General features: G+C 38.8%; 5 protein-coding genes across 5 annotated transcripts; all 5 read left to right on the top strand.

The window, feature by feature from the left end:
* Nucleotides 1-14: 14 nt before the first annotated feature.
* On the top strand, nucleotides 15-1,836 carry LOC105899377 (gamma-crystallin M2-like). Its single transcript, XM_012826548.3, has 3 exons — nucleotides 15-463; nucleotides 802-1,044; nucleotides 1,492-1,836. The coding sequence occupies exons 1-3, from the start codon at nucleotides 455-457 to the stop codon at nucleotides 1,765-1,767; spliced, it is 528 nt and encodes a 175-aa protein (XP_012682002.1). The 5' UTR covers nucleotides 15-454; the 3' UTR covers nucleotides 1,768-1,836.
* Nucleotides 1,837-3,521: 1,685 nt separating this feature from the next.
* LOC105899368 (gamma-crystallin M3-like) lies at nucleotides 3,522-4,632 on the top strand. Its single transcript, XM_012826540.2, has 3 exons — nucleotides 3,522-3,530; nucleotides 3,625-3,867; nucleotides 4,359-4,632. Exons 1-3 carry the CDS (start codon nucleotides 3,522-3,524, stop codon nucleotides 4,629-4,631), a joined length of 525 nt encoding a protein of 174 aa, XP_012681994.1. The 3' UTR covers nucleotide 4,632.
* Nucleotides 4,633-5,443: 811 nt separating this feature from the next.
* On the top strand, nucleotides 5,444-7,034 carry LOC105899378 (gamma-crystallin S-1-like). Its single transcript, XM_042703075.1, has 2 exons — nucleotides 5,444-6,412; nucleotides 6,674-7,034. The coding sequence occupies exons 1-2, from the start codon at nucleotides 6,290-6,292 to the stop codon at nucleotides 6,944-6,946; spliced, it is 396 nt and encodes a 131-aa protein (XP_042559009.1). The 5' UTR covers nucleotides 5,444-6,289; the 3' UTR covers nucleotides 6,947-7,034.
* A 3,762-nt stretch (nucleotides 7,035-10,796) lies between these two features.
* Nucleotides 10,797-11,609, top strand: si:dkey-57a22.15 (uncharacterized protein LOC795575 homolog). The gene is made up of 3 exons (XM_012826546.1): nucleotides 10,797-10,805; nucleotides 10,958-11,200; nucleotides 11,337-11,609. The coding sequence occupies exons 1-3, from the start codon at nucleotides 10,797-10,799 to the stop codon at nucleotides 11,607-11,609; spliced, it is 525 nt and encodes a 174-aa protein (XP_012682000.1).
* A 2,183-nt stretch (nucleotides 11,610-13,792) lies between these two features.
* LOC105899371 (gamma-crystallin M1-like) lies at nucleotides 13,793-14,590 on the top strand. The gene is made up of 2 exons (XM_031579072.2): nucleotides 13,793-14,071; nucleotides 14,256-14,590. Exons 1-2 carry the CDS (start codon nucleotides 13,793-13,795, stop codon nucleotides 14,529-14,531), a joined length of 555 nt encoding a protein of 184 aa, XP_031434932.2. The 3' UTR covers nucleotides 14,532-14,590.
* Nucleotides 14,591-15,990: the final 1,400 nt, after the last annotated feature.

Here is a 15,990-nt window from a genome sequence, read left to right as displayed (position 1 = left end):
AAACCATAAACAGTCCTGCTAATATCCCAGTCTCAAGGCTTCTACTAGGTGTCACACAGTGCATTTCAGAGAGCTCTGCTTTCAATTACCAGGGAGTGCGCCAAACAATGCTATAGATTTTGTGATGAGCTTAAACATTCCATGTGACAGACATTAATCCCATTTTGGCAGGTTCTTGGATGTAGTGACACTCCAGTGACAGTATCAAAAAAGAGGGGGGGCAAGAGGTGTCAGCAATGTGCCCTGCTAGGCCTTTTGCTCTGATGAATCAGGGCTTTTAACTCTATGCACTGGATCTAGACATTTGGCAGCGCTACCAGAGCTCCAAATCCCAGTCATTAAAAGAACAAATAAAGTTTGATCCATGAAGCGTTGATTGAGGCGTATAAAGCGTGGCCCACAGGCCCCCGTTGGCAAGGCTGTTACTTTCAGAGTCTCCAGAGAGCTGTGCAGGATGAGTAAGGTAAGACCAGAAGCTCGGCCAAGAGCAATTGAAAGATTATCTTTATCTCACAGCATATATATATGAACTCATAACTAGTCATTTCATGTTTTTAATAGGCCTTATGTAAACGATTAAAACTAAAACATTGATGAATATTTTGACTATGTTTAACCCAGTGCAGCAAGTATGGCTATTTATCCACCATTACGTTTATAATGCAGAAAAATATTAAAAACACAGTGTGTGAATATATTTTTTGTTTCATTTAGTTCTTGCATACTTCTGGGGCAGTGTGTCATGAGGGAAACTGGGTCAGTACAACTAGTCTAGCTTTCTCTCTATTGCCTGCATGGTAGATAATCTTTTATGAGGAGCGAAACTTCCAAGGTCGCTCCTATGAGTGCGACACGGACTGCCCTGACATGCACCCCCACTTCAGCCGCTGCAACTCCATCAAGGTGGAGAGCGGCTGCTGGGTCCTGTACGAACGACCAAACTACTCTGGATACCAGTACGTGGTAACCCGTGGGGAGTATCCAGAGTACCAACACTGGATGGGCTACAATGACTCCGTACGCTCCTGTCGCACCTTCAACTATGTGAGTAACTGCCTGTGGAAAGTCGTACTGAGTTGGGCAGGGGAGGCTTGTTCACTGGTCTGCTAATGACTCATGTTCTGTGCTGGGGAGCTCAGAAGAACCATTTCGGCCATATTTGGAATCCTTTTGGAAATTTGGAAATGTACATGACTGTTTTAGTAGTACTAGTAGTGGCAGAATTTGTTTTAATCTGAAGAATGTTTCTTGTAAGTACGTACAAATACATCCAATGACAAGGTTTAACAGGGTCTCCTGGAAGTACAAAATGTATTGATTGAATCAGGGCAATTAAGTCTAAACATCTTCTATTCTTCTATTATCTTCTATTATCTCCTATGATGGATCTGAGAAACATCATGGGGTGAAATAATACACATCACCTTCCAAATTAGGCTGCACCTTTATAACTGAGAAACCTAAAGGAAACCCTCATGTGTTTCCTCACAGGCCAGTGGTGGTTCTTATCGGATGCGCGTCTATGAGCGCCCTGAATTTCAGGGTCACATGATGGAGTTCACCGATGACTGCGAGTCTGTCCAGGAGAGCTTCCCGAACCACAACATCTACTCCTGCAACGTCATTGAGGGATACTGGACCTTGTACGAGCATCCCAACTACCGGGGCCGTCAGTTCTTCCTCAGGCCTGGCGAGTACCGCAAATTCAGCGACTGGGGTGCTGCCTGCGCCAACACTGGCTCCTTCCGGAGAGTCACTGATTTTTAAGAAGTCCGCCACTGTTTTCCGTGCGTCTCTTTGGCACTGGTTTGTCAATAAAAGAGCATGCATAACATATGGATTGGTGAGCATTTTGTGATTTCATTCGATTTTGGAAAATCGTTTTCAAATTCACAGAATACAGGCTTTTTTTTTTGGTAATGAGGCCAATTATATCCTTAATAATTCCAAGGTCTATGATACAATAGTGTGTTCAAAGCTTTGGTTGGTCAATGGTTGTCAAATAGACTTGTTCCTCCTTCAAGGAAGTATGGATATAAACTACTTGGATCAGTTACTCAGAAAAGGGCTGTTACTCACATACAAACATGACCTACTACATAACTATTATTAAAGAGATTGATCGGCCCACTGACAGGTGTCAACAAACCAGATGGCAAATTTCCAGTGATAATGGCAGACAAGCCAAACTGATATTTTTGCATATTTTTCTACATATTTCTTTAAAGCTTTTGCCAGCAATTATAACACAAATATATTCACTTGTTTCATATTATTCCACAAATGTTTGTGTGTATGTGTTCTGCATCCTTTGATTATGAATGTCATATAATGTAGTACAGGGATTTGAGTCACACATCTTTTTGGGGAGAGATGTTAGGGGGATCTAAGACTTAGAAAAGTTATTCTGTCTGCCAATAGATGGTGCAACACAAACGTTGAAAGCATACCCTCACTTCTATTATATTCTGTTACAAGGAGGCATTCCTATATAACCTGACATTATTTCTCAGGTTTCCAACACCTGTTTACTCCTTGCAGCAAATACTTACTTATTAATCCTCTTTAAAAATCGTAGCTTGACTGTTCTCTCCCTTGTACGTCGCTTTGGACAAAAGCGTCTGCTAAATGACTAAATGTAAATGTAAAAATAGTTGTATTTCATGTGCAGTTCATTGTCAACTAGAGGTCGTACTATACCACAAAACCAAACAGAACCAATGCTCCTCTCTCATCTAATATTCCGCCTCTCCATGATACTGCTATTTGTTGGGTCCCACATGGGTGGGGTCACCCTGGGTCTAACAGGATCTGATAGGGTAGCCAATAATAGGGCAACATCTGATATCTGGCTGTCCAACACTGCCACACAAGGCTGCACTGAAAAGAAAACATGCCTAGTTGGCAGAGCTCCCAATTAAAAAAAAGGCTGCGTTCACAAAAGGCTGGAATGCCAGTTTTCTGGAGGCCATTATGTTGTGCACTGAAACACTGCAAAATCCAAACAGACAAAACACACACAAAACATGGTTGCATATCATTTGAAATCTATGATCTATGGCACAATTTATGAATTATCTTTTGCAAAATTTAGGGGAAATATAAACATGACTGTTTAGAGTCACTGTCAATTAATGTTAAATATTATTAGATAAAATGGGAGAAGCCTTGTACACAACCCTAAATACTGGCCATATATATAGTCAAAAACATGGAAGGTGACTGTCACAGACAAATAACAATTTATACTGCATTATACACTCCAACCTCCTGAGCGTTCCAGCAGCTTTCAGTGCTGCAGTTTTTGCTGGAAAGAATGATGTGACAGTGGGCATCATAGAGAAAGCATTTAAAAAAAAGAGTCATGGTTGCAAGACACCTGTAAAGTTTTTGCTGACACTGGTCCACAATGATTTGAATAACAACACATCCTGTCATACCATTTCAAGCAGGGAAATGTATATAAACATAACCTCTCATTGACGACACAACATAGCGACGCATATCACCCATCAACAGACATGGGCAAGGTTGGTAACGCATTGACATTTCCTTACACAATGCCCTTGACACAAATTACATGAAGTCCTCTGTTTACCATGTCGACTCATTTTGTCTCTGCAGATCATCTTCTTCGAGGATCGAAACTTCGGTGGCCGTCACCATGAGTGCATGAGTGACTGTGCCGACCTGCACTCCTACTTCAACCGCTGCCACTCCATCAGAGTGGAGAGCGGCTGCTTCCAGATCTACGACCGTCCCAACTTCATGGGTAACCAGTTCTTCATGAAGAGGGGCGAGTACTCTGACTACATGCGCATGATGGGCATGAGCGACTGTGTGAGGTCCTGCCGCATGATCCCCATGGTAAGCAAAGATATGAGTTAACCTAGTATATAATTTGTGCCACAAGGGATTTACTGGGCACACTTAATTTCAATAGCCTGTGATAATGCTAAGTAAATACAATTATCTACAAAACATACTCATGCAAACTCCAACCATGGAGCTCAGTGTAACTAGTGCCAGAACCTAACCTATAGACTACACCTGTTGTCTTCCTTAAAGTAAGCCTATTTGTGTTCCTCAGTGTAAATGACAACTGGTAGTTTGTGGGTGAAAAGGGGCTACCAAAATGAGGTGGGACCAATTCACTCTCTAGTTATATTTTGACATTCAGTTATATTTTAATAAGAGGCAGAGGTTAATTTGAGTGAATTGAGTGAGCTCACATTCCAGAAAGGTTTCTCTGATTGAAAGTGAAGAAAATTTGCAAATTAATTCACTTGAGGTGTAATGTTTAACACGGTGCAGTGACATCAGCATAATCCTGTTTCTTCTCCCATCATCCCTTGCAGCACGGCGGCTCCTACAGAATGAGGATCTATGACCGCCACGACATGAGCGGCAAGATGACAGAGCTGAACGACGACTGCCCCAACGTCATGGATCGCTACAGCATGTCCGACGTCCAGTCCTGCAACGTGATGGACGGCCACTGGCTCATGTACGAGCAGCCCAACTACAGGGGAAAGCACTACTACCTGAGGCCTGGCGAGTACAGGAGATACAGCGACTGGGGAGGCATGAGCCCCAGGGTCGGCTCCATCAGACGTATCATGGACCTCTAAAGACAGGGTTCTTGGGAAATGTCTGCTGAATGCTTTCTTCCACACACTGAATAAAATAGTGTCAGTGCTCAAGTGTTTTCAGTTTTGTTCTTGCTCTCTGCACGTGGAAGGCTCTCTGTTCAGCAGTGATGTCTGGGAGAAGCTGCCTGACTACCTCTCTGTGTTTGGAGAGCTGAATAAAACCATCGAGGAACTGATTCTCATCTGAAAGAGTGTTTTCAATCCTTATAGCTTCACATACATACATCAAATATAACATTTTATGTACTCGAGTGCACCTTACACATGTACCATCTGAAAAAAGCCAATGTCTTCTTCTTACAGTATCACTAATGTATGAAAGCTGGAAAAATATATATTTTAACAATTTTAACAAGATAATATATAAATGATAGTACTTTAGTTCATATGTATATGTATAAAAGAACAAAGCTGAATAAATATATATTTAAACAATTTTAACAAGATAATATATAAATTATAGTACATTAGTTCATATAAAAGCAAAATCTATCTGGCTGATGATATGATATCTCAGAGTAGAGTGCCAAATTACACTATTACAAATCAGCTATGCTAAGTTTGTTATACCATTTTCCCTATGCCCTGTCACACAGACACATAATTACAGAACGGAAATCTGTCTGTTATGATAGAAGGCCTGTCCCTGTAAGCTTTAAATCCAGTAAATGATTAAGTTTAATGATTAATGATTAAGTTTCTTTCTGACACATTGATCTATACACCAAAAATGCATAGATCATTGTGACCATCATTATTATTGAGGCATCTGTGCCCTATCAGTATATGAAGGAAGGATGGATGGCTGGATAGACAAATCATGGTTAAATAGACCGTGGGAAGGTAGTTGGGTGGGTTTGTTCATAGGTGGGTAAGTAGGCAGGTAGATATAAACCACTAACTAATATGCCCCTAATCTCTGGATCATCTGTTTGCAAATGGCATCCAGAACATAATACATAATTAATTTCATAAAACATTTCTGTTTGCATAGCCTCTGCATGAAAAACGCCATAGTTTGGCTAGTCCTCTGTCAAGGGTAGGACATAGAATGAACTGTAAAGTATATGACTTGTGTGCCAGTATATGCTTTGCATTGGTATTACGGTGACTAGAATGGCTTTCATGATATTTAATAGGTCATTTGTTATATTCTCTTTCATTTTCCTTTTTAGACTGTTTTACAGTTAGGCGATGGAGAACATGCAAAAACAAAACTGGATATTACAATATGAATAGCACGTGCAGAGTCTGCATTTCAGGTCCACTATATATGCCAAGTTCAAAATGCTGAACAGGGATAAACTAACAAGGGGCACCCAAATCCAACAAGAATGGGAAAGGTAATGTGCACAACTGAGTAGGCTCCAGTACTGTACAGAGTAGATTTGATTATTATTAACAAAAAATACTACAATAACGTTCAATTATTACACACACCTGAGGTTATTTGTATAATGAAGTTATTTTTGATAGCAACATGTTATTTTTGTTTTATGTTTTTTTTTCAATTTTAGATCATTTTCTTTGAAGACAAGAACTTTGGTGGTCGCCACTATGAGTGCAGCGAAGACTGCACCGACCTGCACTCCCACTTCCGCCAGTGCAACTCCATTAGGGTGGAGAGTGGCTGCTTCATGATCTACGAGGACACTGACTACATGGGCCACCAGTACTTTGTATGTGAAGGAAAATACCCAGATTTCCAGAAGTGGATGGGTGCTAATGATTCCATTTGTTCCTGTCGTGCGATTCCTCAGGTATGCAAAGTTTTTCGAAGTTATCATCTGTTCTTGTACTCGCAAGGATATGGTGGAGCGTGATGTTATAAACATAAATTAATTTCCCTAGAGGAATAAGCCTTGAATGCCTTTACTGCACTTACTGCTATAATATAATGAGCTTTGGTCAAATCTTAAGAGTGGGTTTGAATATTAGTATGGGCTTAGTGTGATGCAATATAATTTTGTCATCAGTTACTTGAACGTGGCACTCATTTGTTTTTGTTACTTACAAATAAGTGTAAGAATTCCTACAAACTGTCCCTCTACGAGAGAACTGAGTTTGGTGGCCAGATGATGGATCTCATGGAGAACTGCCCAAGTGTCATGGACCGCTTCCACACCAATGACATCTTCTCCTGCAAGGTGAAGGAAGGCAACTGGCTTTTCTACGAGCATCCCAACTACAAGGGCAGGATGTACCTAATGATGCCCGGAGAATACCGAAGATTCAGCGAATGGGGAGGAGTCAATGCCCGAGTGGGCTCCATCAGACGCATTGTGGATAACTAAAGACTAAAATAACAATTTAAAGTTGAAGTTTATGGATATTATTACTCATGGACTACTACTCACATCTGGGCAAAACAGAGAAATATTCCTTGGATGCAATCGGTAACAATTGTTGAACTTAATTATTTGTTCATGAGGAATATTTTAAATGGACTATATGTACATATAATGCATATAATAATAATAATAATAATAATAATAATAATAATGATACAACAAAAGGTTTGTTTACAGCTATTTAAGTAGACAGATTTTTTGCAGGTTTTTTTTAATGTAACCTATGTTTTTAGGTTTAGTAAATTTAGAAATGACACCTATGGCATCTGAAAAGTCTGATTCTTTTATGACAAGGAGATTCAACACTGGAGTGTCAGCGCAAATTTTTTGTTAGCTGCCTGACCATTTTTATTTTGAGGCTAGAAACTTTACAACCTCAAACAATTTTCCCATATCCAAATTAGACACATGTAAATTAACAGATGCATTACTGAAGAAATAGTATGAATTTATATGAATTACGCAGCCCCTTCCATTTTTTTTTACTGAAATTACTATTTGATAAGGCAGTAGGAATTCTAAGCTATTTCTATGTCAATTTTTTTTATGTTGAGGTTACTATGTCAACTACCATCTGTTCATACTGGATGCTTGTATTCTGCTAACACACTACTGCATATTTGTATATTTGAATTTTTACCAAAGATTGCTGTTGGTCTGACACATCACTTTGAAAATGTACTTTCATGTTGTACAAGAGACAGAGTTTTTTTTTACCAATTTCCAAAACTATTAATCAAGAATAACAGACAATTGGTCTGTAAATTGTAATGTTACTGCAGGATACAACGGTCCAGAGTTGAAAGGGCTGATAACATAAACTATAAACTCCAACTTTGAAATAGTTTAATTACTAGCCTTCATGAATATCAACATGTTACACACAATGTAAGAGAGAAATTAGTGAAGGAAATCAATTTCATTTTTCACCATAAGATAAGTGACATCAGGTCAAGTTAAAGATATCAAGTTTGAATTGTATTAAAACCAACAAATAAACTGTTCATATAACAGCCTTGTTTGTTGTTTAATCACATTCACTTTCAATCTGATACATTTTCTATTGAAGTAGGTCAATAGATTTTTAGCTCAAATAACTATCATTTCACAGATACTGTGCAATCTATAGTCCATGTCTAGTATCCAGTGCTGTTTTTCTACAGGTCATTTTCAATGGAGAACAAAGAAATGAGATCAATAACTTGATTTTCAGTACAGTAAAGCTTTACATACAGACACAATGTACTAAGACATCACCAGCATCTTAACATTGCACATAAATTATTTCAGTCACAATACTTAATCCAAGGAAATCTCACATCTGTTTTTCTTTTGCTGTTGTTTGTTTTATGAGGCACTGCTAGCCCGGGTGCCAGTACAAACGTGCCCCCCTGGATGCCAGTAGGTTGAGAAGAGGTAAGATGGAGTCTTAAGGTTTCCAATTTCGTGTAAAACTAAATGTTATTCAGGTTTCTATACTTCAGGACATTTAATTGAATTGATGTTCTTGTATAAATTAGTTACAGTAATGTGACTGCAAAGCATGTTTCTTTGATTTCAATTAAATTCCTTTGCAAGAAAGTATTTTTGTTGTTTCTTCACAAATTGCATAATATTATAGATTATAAAAGATGTAACATCTAAAGAAATGTTACACAGTATATCTCATTAATAGTCTTGAATATGTTCACATGACAAATTAATATAGACCTCTGAAATAAATTACACCGAGATGTGCTGGTAAAGAATAGTTAAACTTGTTACAGTGGTAACACAGTAAGAAAATCTAAAGAAATGTGATATAAAATAACAGGGTGAACAAGATATACTGCCCTATCAGATTGATTTAAAGAAAATCTAAAGAAAATGTAAGATGTCATTTTTCATTATAAACCTTATTCAAGTGGCATTTAATGTATAAAGGTGAAGTATATGGCACAGCCTGCTGAAATATCATGGAATCAAACTCCTTATCCTGCCAGTAAGGAACATCTGTCCACCTCCAGAGAAAAATGTTAACAGAAGGCTAACTGGAAGTAAGATGGCTGCAACATAGCTAATATAGAAAACACCACTGGAAAAGCAGTACGGGGGAACCACAAATTATTTTACTGAGCTGCTGCTGAGATGGAGGCTTGAAGCACAATGTAGAAAAGGCTTGCCCTTTGTCTTCAGTCTCCACAAGGAGTTCTTGAATGCTTATAGTCAATGAGTGAGTGGGCTCCATCAGACACATTGTGGATAACTAAAGACTAAAATAACAATTTAAAGAAACTTCAGCACACTCATTTAAAAAAAAATCTGTTAGAAGTTTATGGATATTATTACTCATGGACTACTACTCACATCTGGGAAAAACAGAGAAATATTCCTTGGATGCAATCGGTAACAATTGTTGAACTTAATTATTTGTTCATGAGAAATATTTCCTGTTAAAAAAACGCTCTTCCTGTTATGAGCACATGCTGCCATCACTCTGGAAGATTTTAGGAATGATGTTTGTTTTAGAAAAGAAAAGGAAAAACTGCCACTCAGGGCCCTATACAATGTAGGTGCAGGGGAAACACATGCACTGTCTGTTTCACCATTTTGATATTTCGGATCACTAAATAGATTAGATTTGCACGGTAGGCTTTCTCAATGTTACACAGTAGTACACCGTAGTGGAAGAAGAGTGGAATACCTATGCTACAATTCATAGGCTTTGTGGCAGGGTACAATACAGCTAGAATGGTTGGTTGCAAAACCAGCCTTTGGCTGCAGAACATCCCAGACATAAAGAAGGGTTAGTGCACCCGAATGAAACTGATCAGCCTACACCACGTGCATTATTAGGCTACCTAACCAGCACAGCACAACTGAACATGAACATGATTATTTTCCCTGCGCATGTTCAAACATCCAACTTACATTATAGGGCCAGGCACTTGGCCAAAGCCTTAGTAAGGACATGATTTTACCAGCATTTGGCCCAATAACCGCAGCCATAGTTATTAGCGAGTTCATGAAAAAAACAAACCCATCGCTCATAACTAGCCTACATGGCAAAACTCTTCCATAGTCTCTCAGAGGACACAGCAGGAGCATGAAAATGGACCACACCCAGGGCCTGAGGGCACGAACAAGGGATACCTGACCTCTAACCTATTCATGGCGCTAGCATTACAAAGATACATTACCATAGAGGGATGTGCAGTTTCCCATGCATACAGTTTACACATTATTAGAAAACTAGAACATTACAGAAAATGTGTATTCTCACAAACTAAGAACATCATAGCTACAATTGTATATGAGTTATCTTTTTTTTTTTTTTTACGAAACCTAAGAAACAGTGAAAACTATTTTCATAAAATATGGATTTTCGGCTCCGCAGACCTCCCAGACTACAGTAAGGCCTATTTTGAAGCTGAACTGATTTACATGAAGTGGGCTGGAGATGCAGATGAGAGGTGAGAATGAAAGGCCGTTCTCTCTGTTACCTAACATTTTTAATGCTAAAGGGATGTTCTATATTGTTCTCCTCTCATTGTGCTGTGGACATGTGGATACCATACTAGCCCTTTCCTTTGTCCATGCATGCCAAAACACCAAACCAGTAATTATTTATCCTTTTTCACCCTATCCAAATACAAGTCCATATTTCTGAACCAATATTGTGCTCTAACAAAAAGGTCAACATGTGCCAGTGCCCTGACTTATAACTATGTGTTCATTTGAATAACAATGCTTTGTTTGTCAAGTGGTGGTATAAAAAGCTTGGAAAACATGTGGAATCTCTCCAACGGAGACCATGGGTAAGGTAGGTTTATTTGTACCCCCACGTAGTGGCATTTACAGAATACTGCAGACCACAACCAATTGCATCCCACTGTCATTTCCTCTGAGATTTTGTAACTTTTCCTCCTGGACTCTACTTATCCCTGATTCTCCCCCGTTTGGTGGACTTTGCAGATTATCTTTTACGAGGACAGAAACTTTCAAGGTCGTAGTTATGAGTGCGGTAATGACTGCACAGACCTGCACTCCTACTTCAGCCGCTGCAACTCCATTAAGGTGGAGAGCGGCTGCTTCATGATATATGAACGCCCCAACTACATGGGGCACCAGTACTTCATAAGAAGGGGGGAGTACCCAGACTACCAGAGGTGGATGGGCTTCAGTAGCTGTATTCGATCTTGCAGAGTCATTCCTATGGTAAGGACCTATGCATGGTCTTACACTGTCTGCTGTAAGCAAAAGAGCATATCTACTGACTGACTGATGGTGTAATTGTAGTGTAGGTAATCATCTGCACAATTCCAGTAATTGCTGTTCTGTCATATGCCAACAGTACAGGGGATCCTACAGGATGCGCATCTATGAGAAGGCCGACTTCGGCGGTCACGTGATGGAGTTCATGGACGACTGCCCCTGTGTGTCTGACCGCTTCCACCACCGCCATGTCTACTCCTGTAACGTGATGAACGGCTACTGGATCTTTTATGAGTACCCAAACTTCAGGGGCAGACAGTACTTCATGAAGACTGGGGAGTACAGGAGATACCGTGACTGGTGTGCCACCAGCGCCATTGTTGGCTCTTTCAGAAGGGTCACTGACTTTTAGCCATTCTTTACCTGCTTGTACTGTAAATAAATTAAATGTCTTTGAATTTTTCATTATGGATCTTTCTTTGACCAAAACAACAGTCATGAAGTTCTCTACTTATGTCTACATTATAGAGGACTCAACAAAAATCCCCCTTTACTGTTTCACATAAGTCATATATCTGTCAGTTTAGACACAGAACATTATGAACATTATGTATAATTAGTTCATCAGTCCAGGATATTCGATTTGTGAAAAATGTGTCATCAAGGACAGTTCTACAAAATACACCAAATAAACATTATCTCCCCTTACATCCCTTTAACATACAATGTTGATTTCAAAGTAGTAAATTCAAATGGTTTCTATATAAATGCAATCTGCCTATTTTTTAAACCCAAGACATTCACTTCAATGCCAGCAGCAACACTAAATGTTTAAAATATTAAAGAGTAAACAGTTCTCAAAACATTATTGCAAAGTTATTGCCTCAAAAGTTAAATGCTAACATGCTTAGAAAGTTTCTTATTAAGACCCTCTGTTTTGTTGTTATTTTGAATTGATTTCATTCCTAGTTTCAGTCCATATATCAGTTTTAGTTAAAAGGCTTTCCTGATACCCTACATACTTAATGATCCTCTTGAGTGATCAATTCGTTATTTCTAATAGTTATTTTCAGTAATTCTAATAATTCCAATTTTAGTGTTTGACAGTATCAAACCATTTTTATAATTAATTATTATATATAATTATAAAAGCATATTATTATTATCATTTTACAAATTATCACTTGTACAGAGAGACTGGAGTTTCAAATCTACTATATATCAATATTATATATAATCAGTAAAATGATTATTATATCATGCTTGAACAACAGACTATTTACATGTTGAGTAAACATACATTTTCTCAGAAATAGTTATTTTGTAATATAGCATAGAATGCTGTGCATTTGTTATGGTTTGCTGTGATCAACTCAGTTTTCGATTTATTTAGACAGAAAATGGCTGTCCAATATTTTAGGAGTCAAGTAGTACTCCTTATGACTTACGTACAATTGCAAATACCAGTCAATTAACAACCTTTAAGCTGTAATCATATACACTGAGTAATACAAATCTTTCACAAACAAATCCTATTACAGATTCACACTTTCTGTGACTTCATCCACAGATACATCTCAATTGTCTTGATTCATGAAATCCAAGTTAAAGAAAGCGTCTCTTCAGAATGTAACACCACTGTGATAATGTGAATACTTTCAAAGTATGGTATCGTCATATTTTAGTGAAATAATAGGCCCTGGAAATACAAATGTATGTATGTAATATTCAGTGTCTATGCTGAAACAAAAATATATTGACTATAATAATAATAATAATAATAATTCATTTAATTTATAGCGCACTCTATATTCGGCTGAATCTCACTAGACAAAAGAATATGCTGTAGGTGAATTGAGAGTATCTACTGTGAACAGCTCTGTACATATAAACTCCAAATGATGTGCCCACAGTGTAATACACCTCACAGATATCATATATCTGCAGAGCTTTTCATTATTTGCATTGACAGATCTTTGATAAGTTACAAAATTAGTCTCTATCCTGGCCACGTATCTCTAACAGGAAACAGGGATTGGCAGAGCCGATTTTTACACTGGTGTTAGTAAGAGAAACTCATAAATTATACTATTTGAGCACATATATTACCTCATCCTTGCAAATGAGATGGTATTGGTTCCCTACTAAGTAGCCTTTATTGCAGAGATGACTAATCAGGTAGAGAGAACATTCTGATCATGCAAAACAATAGTTCTGCTTATATTGTCATGGACAATGGACATAAATGCTGCCAGAAATGTATGGATGCCCACCATTGTTCTCCTCACTAGGTCCATTCAGCAGAAGACTATACTGCAAATTCATCAGCTTTTGCTATTTGAATAACAACACAAGTTGGCCCCCAGGTTTTTGTATAAAAACAGTGCACCAAGACAGGGTCAGCACACCAACACCGAAGCTCACTAAACCACCAACATGGGCAAGGTACAAGTCTGTCTTCAAATTAGTCATTGATAAATTACAATTTGTTTTTAAGAATGCTTTTCAGTGTAAATCAAGCTGTACTGTTCAGCTATATTTGTATTTCTTTGCTAGTGTTAAAATCTACAACGTACAAAGGTGTTCATGTTGATCATGCTGTGCTTGTTCCCTTTGCTGCAGATCACCTTCTACGAGGAGAAGAACTTCCAGGGGCGCTCTTATGAGTGCATGAGCGACTGTTCCGACATGTCCTCCTACATCAGCCGTTGCCAATCCTGCAGGGTGGAGAGCGGCTGCTTCATGGTGTACGAGCGTCCCAACTTCATGGGCAACCAGTTCTTCATGAAGAGGGGCGAGTACACTGACATGCAGCGCATGCAGAGCATGGGCATGATGTTCGACAACATCAGGTCCTGCCGTATGATCCCTCATGTAAGTGGCCAAAATCCATTCTATTTAAATTTGAAGTTGGAAAATACTACATGATGTGATCATTTTCATATATGTGAATGTGTTGAACTGTAAGCAGTGACCTGCTAGCTACTTATGTATGGAAACACATGCATAGATAAACAGACAGCAACCTGAAGTTCACATTGTTTCATTACTTTTACAGCATAGAGGACAGTTCAGAATGAAGATCTACGAGAGGGAGAGCTACGCTGGTCAGAGTATGGAGCTGATGGATGACTGTGACTCCATCATGGATCGCTACCGCATGTCTGACTGCCAGTCCTGCAATGTTATGGATGGCCACTGGCTCATGTATGAGCAGCCCCACTTCAGAGGCAGAATGATGTACATGAGGCCTGGAGAGTACAGAAGCTTCAGGGACCAGGGCTTCAGCAACACCAGATTCATGAGCATGAGGCGCATCACTGACATGTGTTAGTTTCTGTTTCAAACAACTAATTTGTACAAAACAGCCACAATAAACTAAAAACATTCATGTAAGACAGACATGGAGTTGTGTTTTAATATTCTACAATGTAGGCCTTCAAATGTCTTTTTGAAGTTGTCACAGTCCTTCATACATTTAGCATTTCTCTAACAGTGGTGGACACTAGGTATAGACACTAGTGTATATAGTAAAGTGTATACTGTATGTGGGGAGTAGGGTTGTCCCTCTATAGTTAAAATAGTTGCCAAGATCACCTTTCTTAGGGAGCTTGATGATAAAGCCCTCTTTTCAATTTGACGGCACTTCTTCTTCCTAGATTTTTCTGGAAGGTGGGCATATCAGATCCACAGTGGTGTCCCTTAGTGCTTCTGCAAGGATGCTATCTGGTCCTACTGCCTTCAATAGCTTTTGCACAGCCTTTTTTTTAAATCTCCTCTGTGAGTCTGTCACAGCAGTTCATATTTGCGGGGTTTGGGGGTGTAAGGTCTGTTAAGCAGTTTCTCAAAATGTTCCACCCATTTGTTGAGTTGATCTTTGTTGGCTATAATAATGTTATAATGAAGCTTCTTTATCTTTCTCTGGTCTTTATGGCTTGCTGGACTTACCTGATATCTTTCTGGTGGTATTGCACAAATGCTTCTGATATCTTGTTTCCACTGCCTGAAGCTTTCTCTGCTTCTTCTACATTTACATTTAGTAATTTAGCCGACGCTTTTATCCAAAGCGACGTAGAAAGGAGGGAACAATCAAACTACGAGCGATAGAGACCTAGTGTAACAATAAAGACTACTTTACATAAGGAATAAAAAGTGCAGGAATGTAACTTCTGTAAGTACTAGTTAGAGGAGATAGCATTAGAAGAAAGAAAAGGAGAGGAAGAAGAAGAGGAAGGAAGAGCAAGTTAGGAAAGGAGGTGCTCTCTGAAGAGTATAAACTGGGAGCTTATACAGATATCTCTTTGTGATTCTCTGTAACATGGTCTGGTGATTTACCCATATTGCTTTGTGGATCTTCTTGTGGGGGGGGGGGGGGGAATGTTGACCCAATGACAAGTTTGTTAAAGGCACAAATATCTATAAACATCTCTCTGTTCTCACGGATGTGTTCCCATCACCTCTTTGCATCAGATGTTGCTACTGAGCAACTACTGAGTAGTTCACTTTAACACCACTGTAAATACAAATCGTGCTTCGAGACCCACTAATGTACAGTGGTACATGTGTATTTGTTGACAAGCTGAAGGCTATGGAACCAGCGAAGACAACGGCAGAAGACAAAGAAACATGTATACTGAATAGGTAGTCATTTTACAAGATTTTACACAAATATGACTCTGCATCTGTCATTTATTGGAGATAAAGGCTAACATAACCAAAGAATAACAAAAAACGATCGACAAATTTTAGTTTTGCTGAAATACTGCTTGCATTTTCAGCATGAATGTGGAGTG

Source organism: Clupea harengus, chromosome 2 (genome assembly GCF_900700415.2).
Source record: "Clupea harengus chromosome 2, Ch_v2.0.2, whole genome shotgun sequence".
Taxonomy (NCBI): domain Eukaryota; kingdom Metazoa; phylum Chordata; class Actinopteri; order Clupeiformes; family Clupeidae; genus Clupea; species Clupea harengus.
This window is presented reverse-complemented; position numbering and strand designations above follow the sequence as displayed.

Bases quoted from the DNA above. Each gene is read 5' to 3' on its own strand.
- LOC105899371 (XM_031579072.2), top strand. From the start codon at position 13,793: ATGCTGTGCTTGTTCCCTTTGCTGCAGATCACCTTCTACGAGGAGAAG. The intron at 14,072-14,255 runs GTAAGTGGCCAA...TTACTTTTACAG, and splicing joins CCTGCCGTATGATCCCTCAT to CATAGAGGACAGTTCAGAAT.
- LOC105899377 (XM_012826548.3), top strand. The intron at 1,045-1,491 runs GTGAGTAACTGC...GTTTCCTCACAG, and splicing joins CCTGTCGCACCTTCAACTAT to GCCAGTGGTGGTTCTTATCG.
- si:dkey-57a22.15 (XM_012826546.1), top strand. The intron at 11,201-11,336 runs GTAAGGACCTAT...ATATGCCAACAG, and splicing joins CTTGCAGAGTCATTCCTATG to TACAGGGGATCCTACAGGAT.
- LOC105899378 (XM_042703075.1), top strand. From the start codon at position 6,290: ATGATCTACGAGGACACTGACTACATGGGCCACCAGTACTTTGTATGT. The intron at 6,413-6,673 runs GTATGCAAAGTT...CTTACAAATAAG, and splicing joins CCTGTCGTGCGATTCCTCAG to TGTAAGAATTCCTACAAACT.
- LOC105899368 (XM_012826540.2), top strand. The intron at 3,868-4,358 runs GTAAGCAAAGAT...CATCCCTTGCAG, and splicing joins CCTGCCGCATGATCCCCATG to CACGGCGGCTCCTACAGAAT.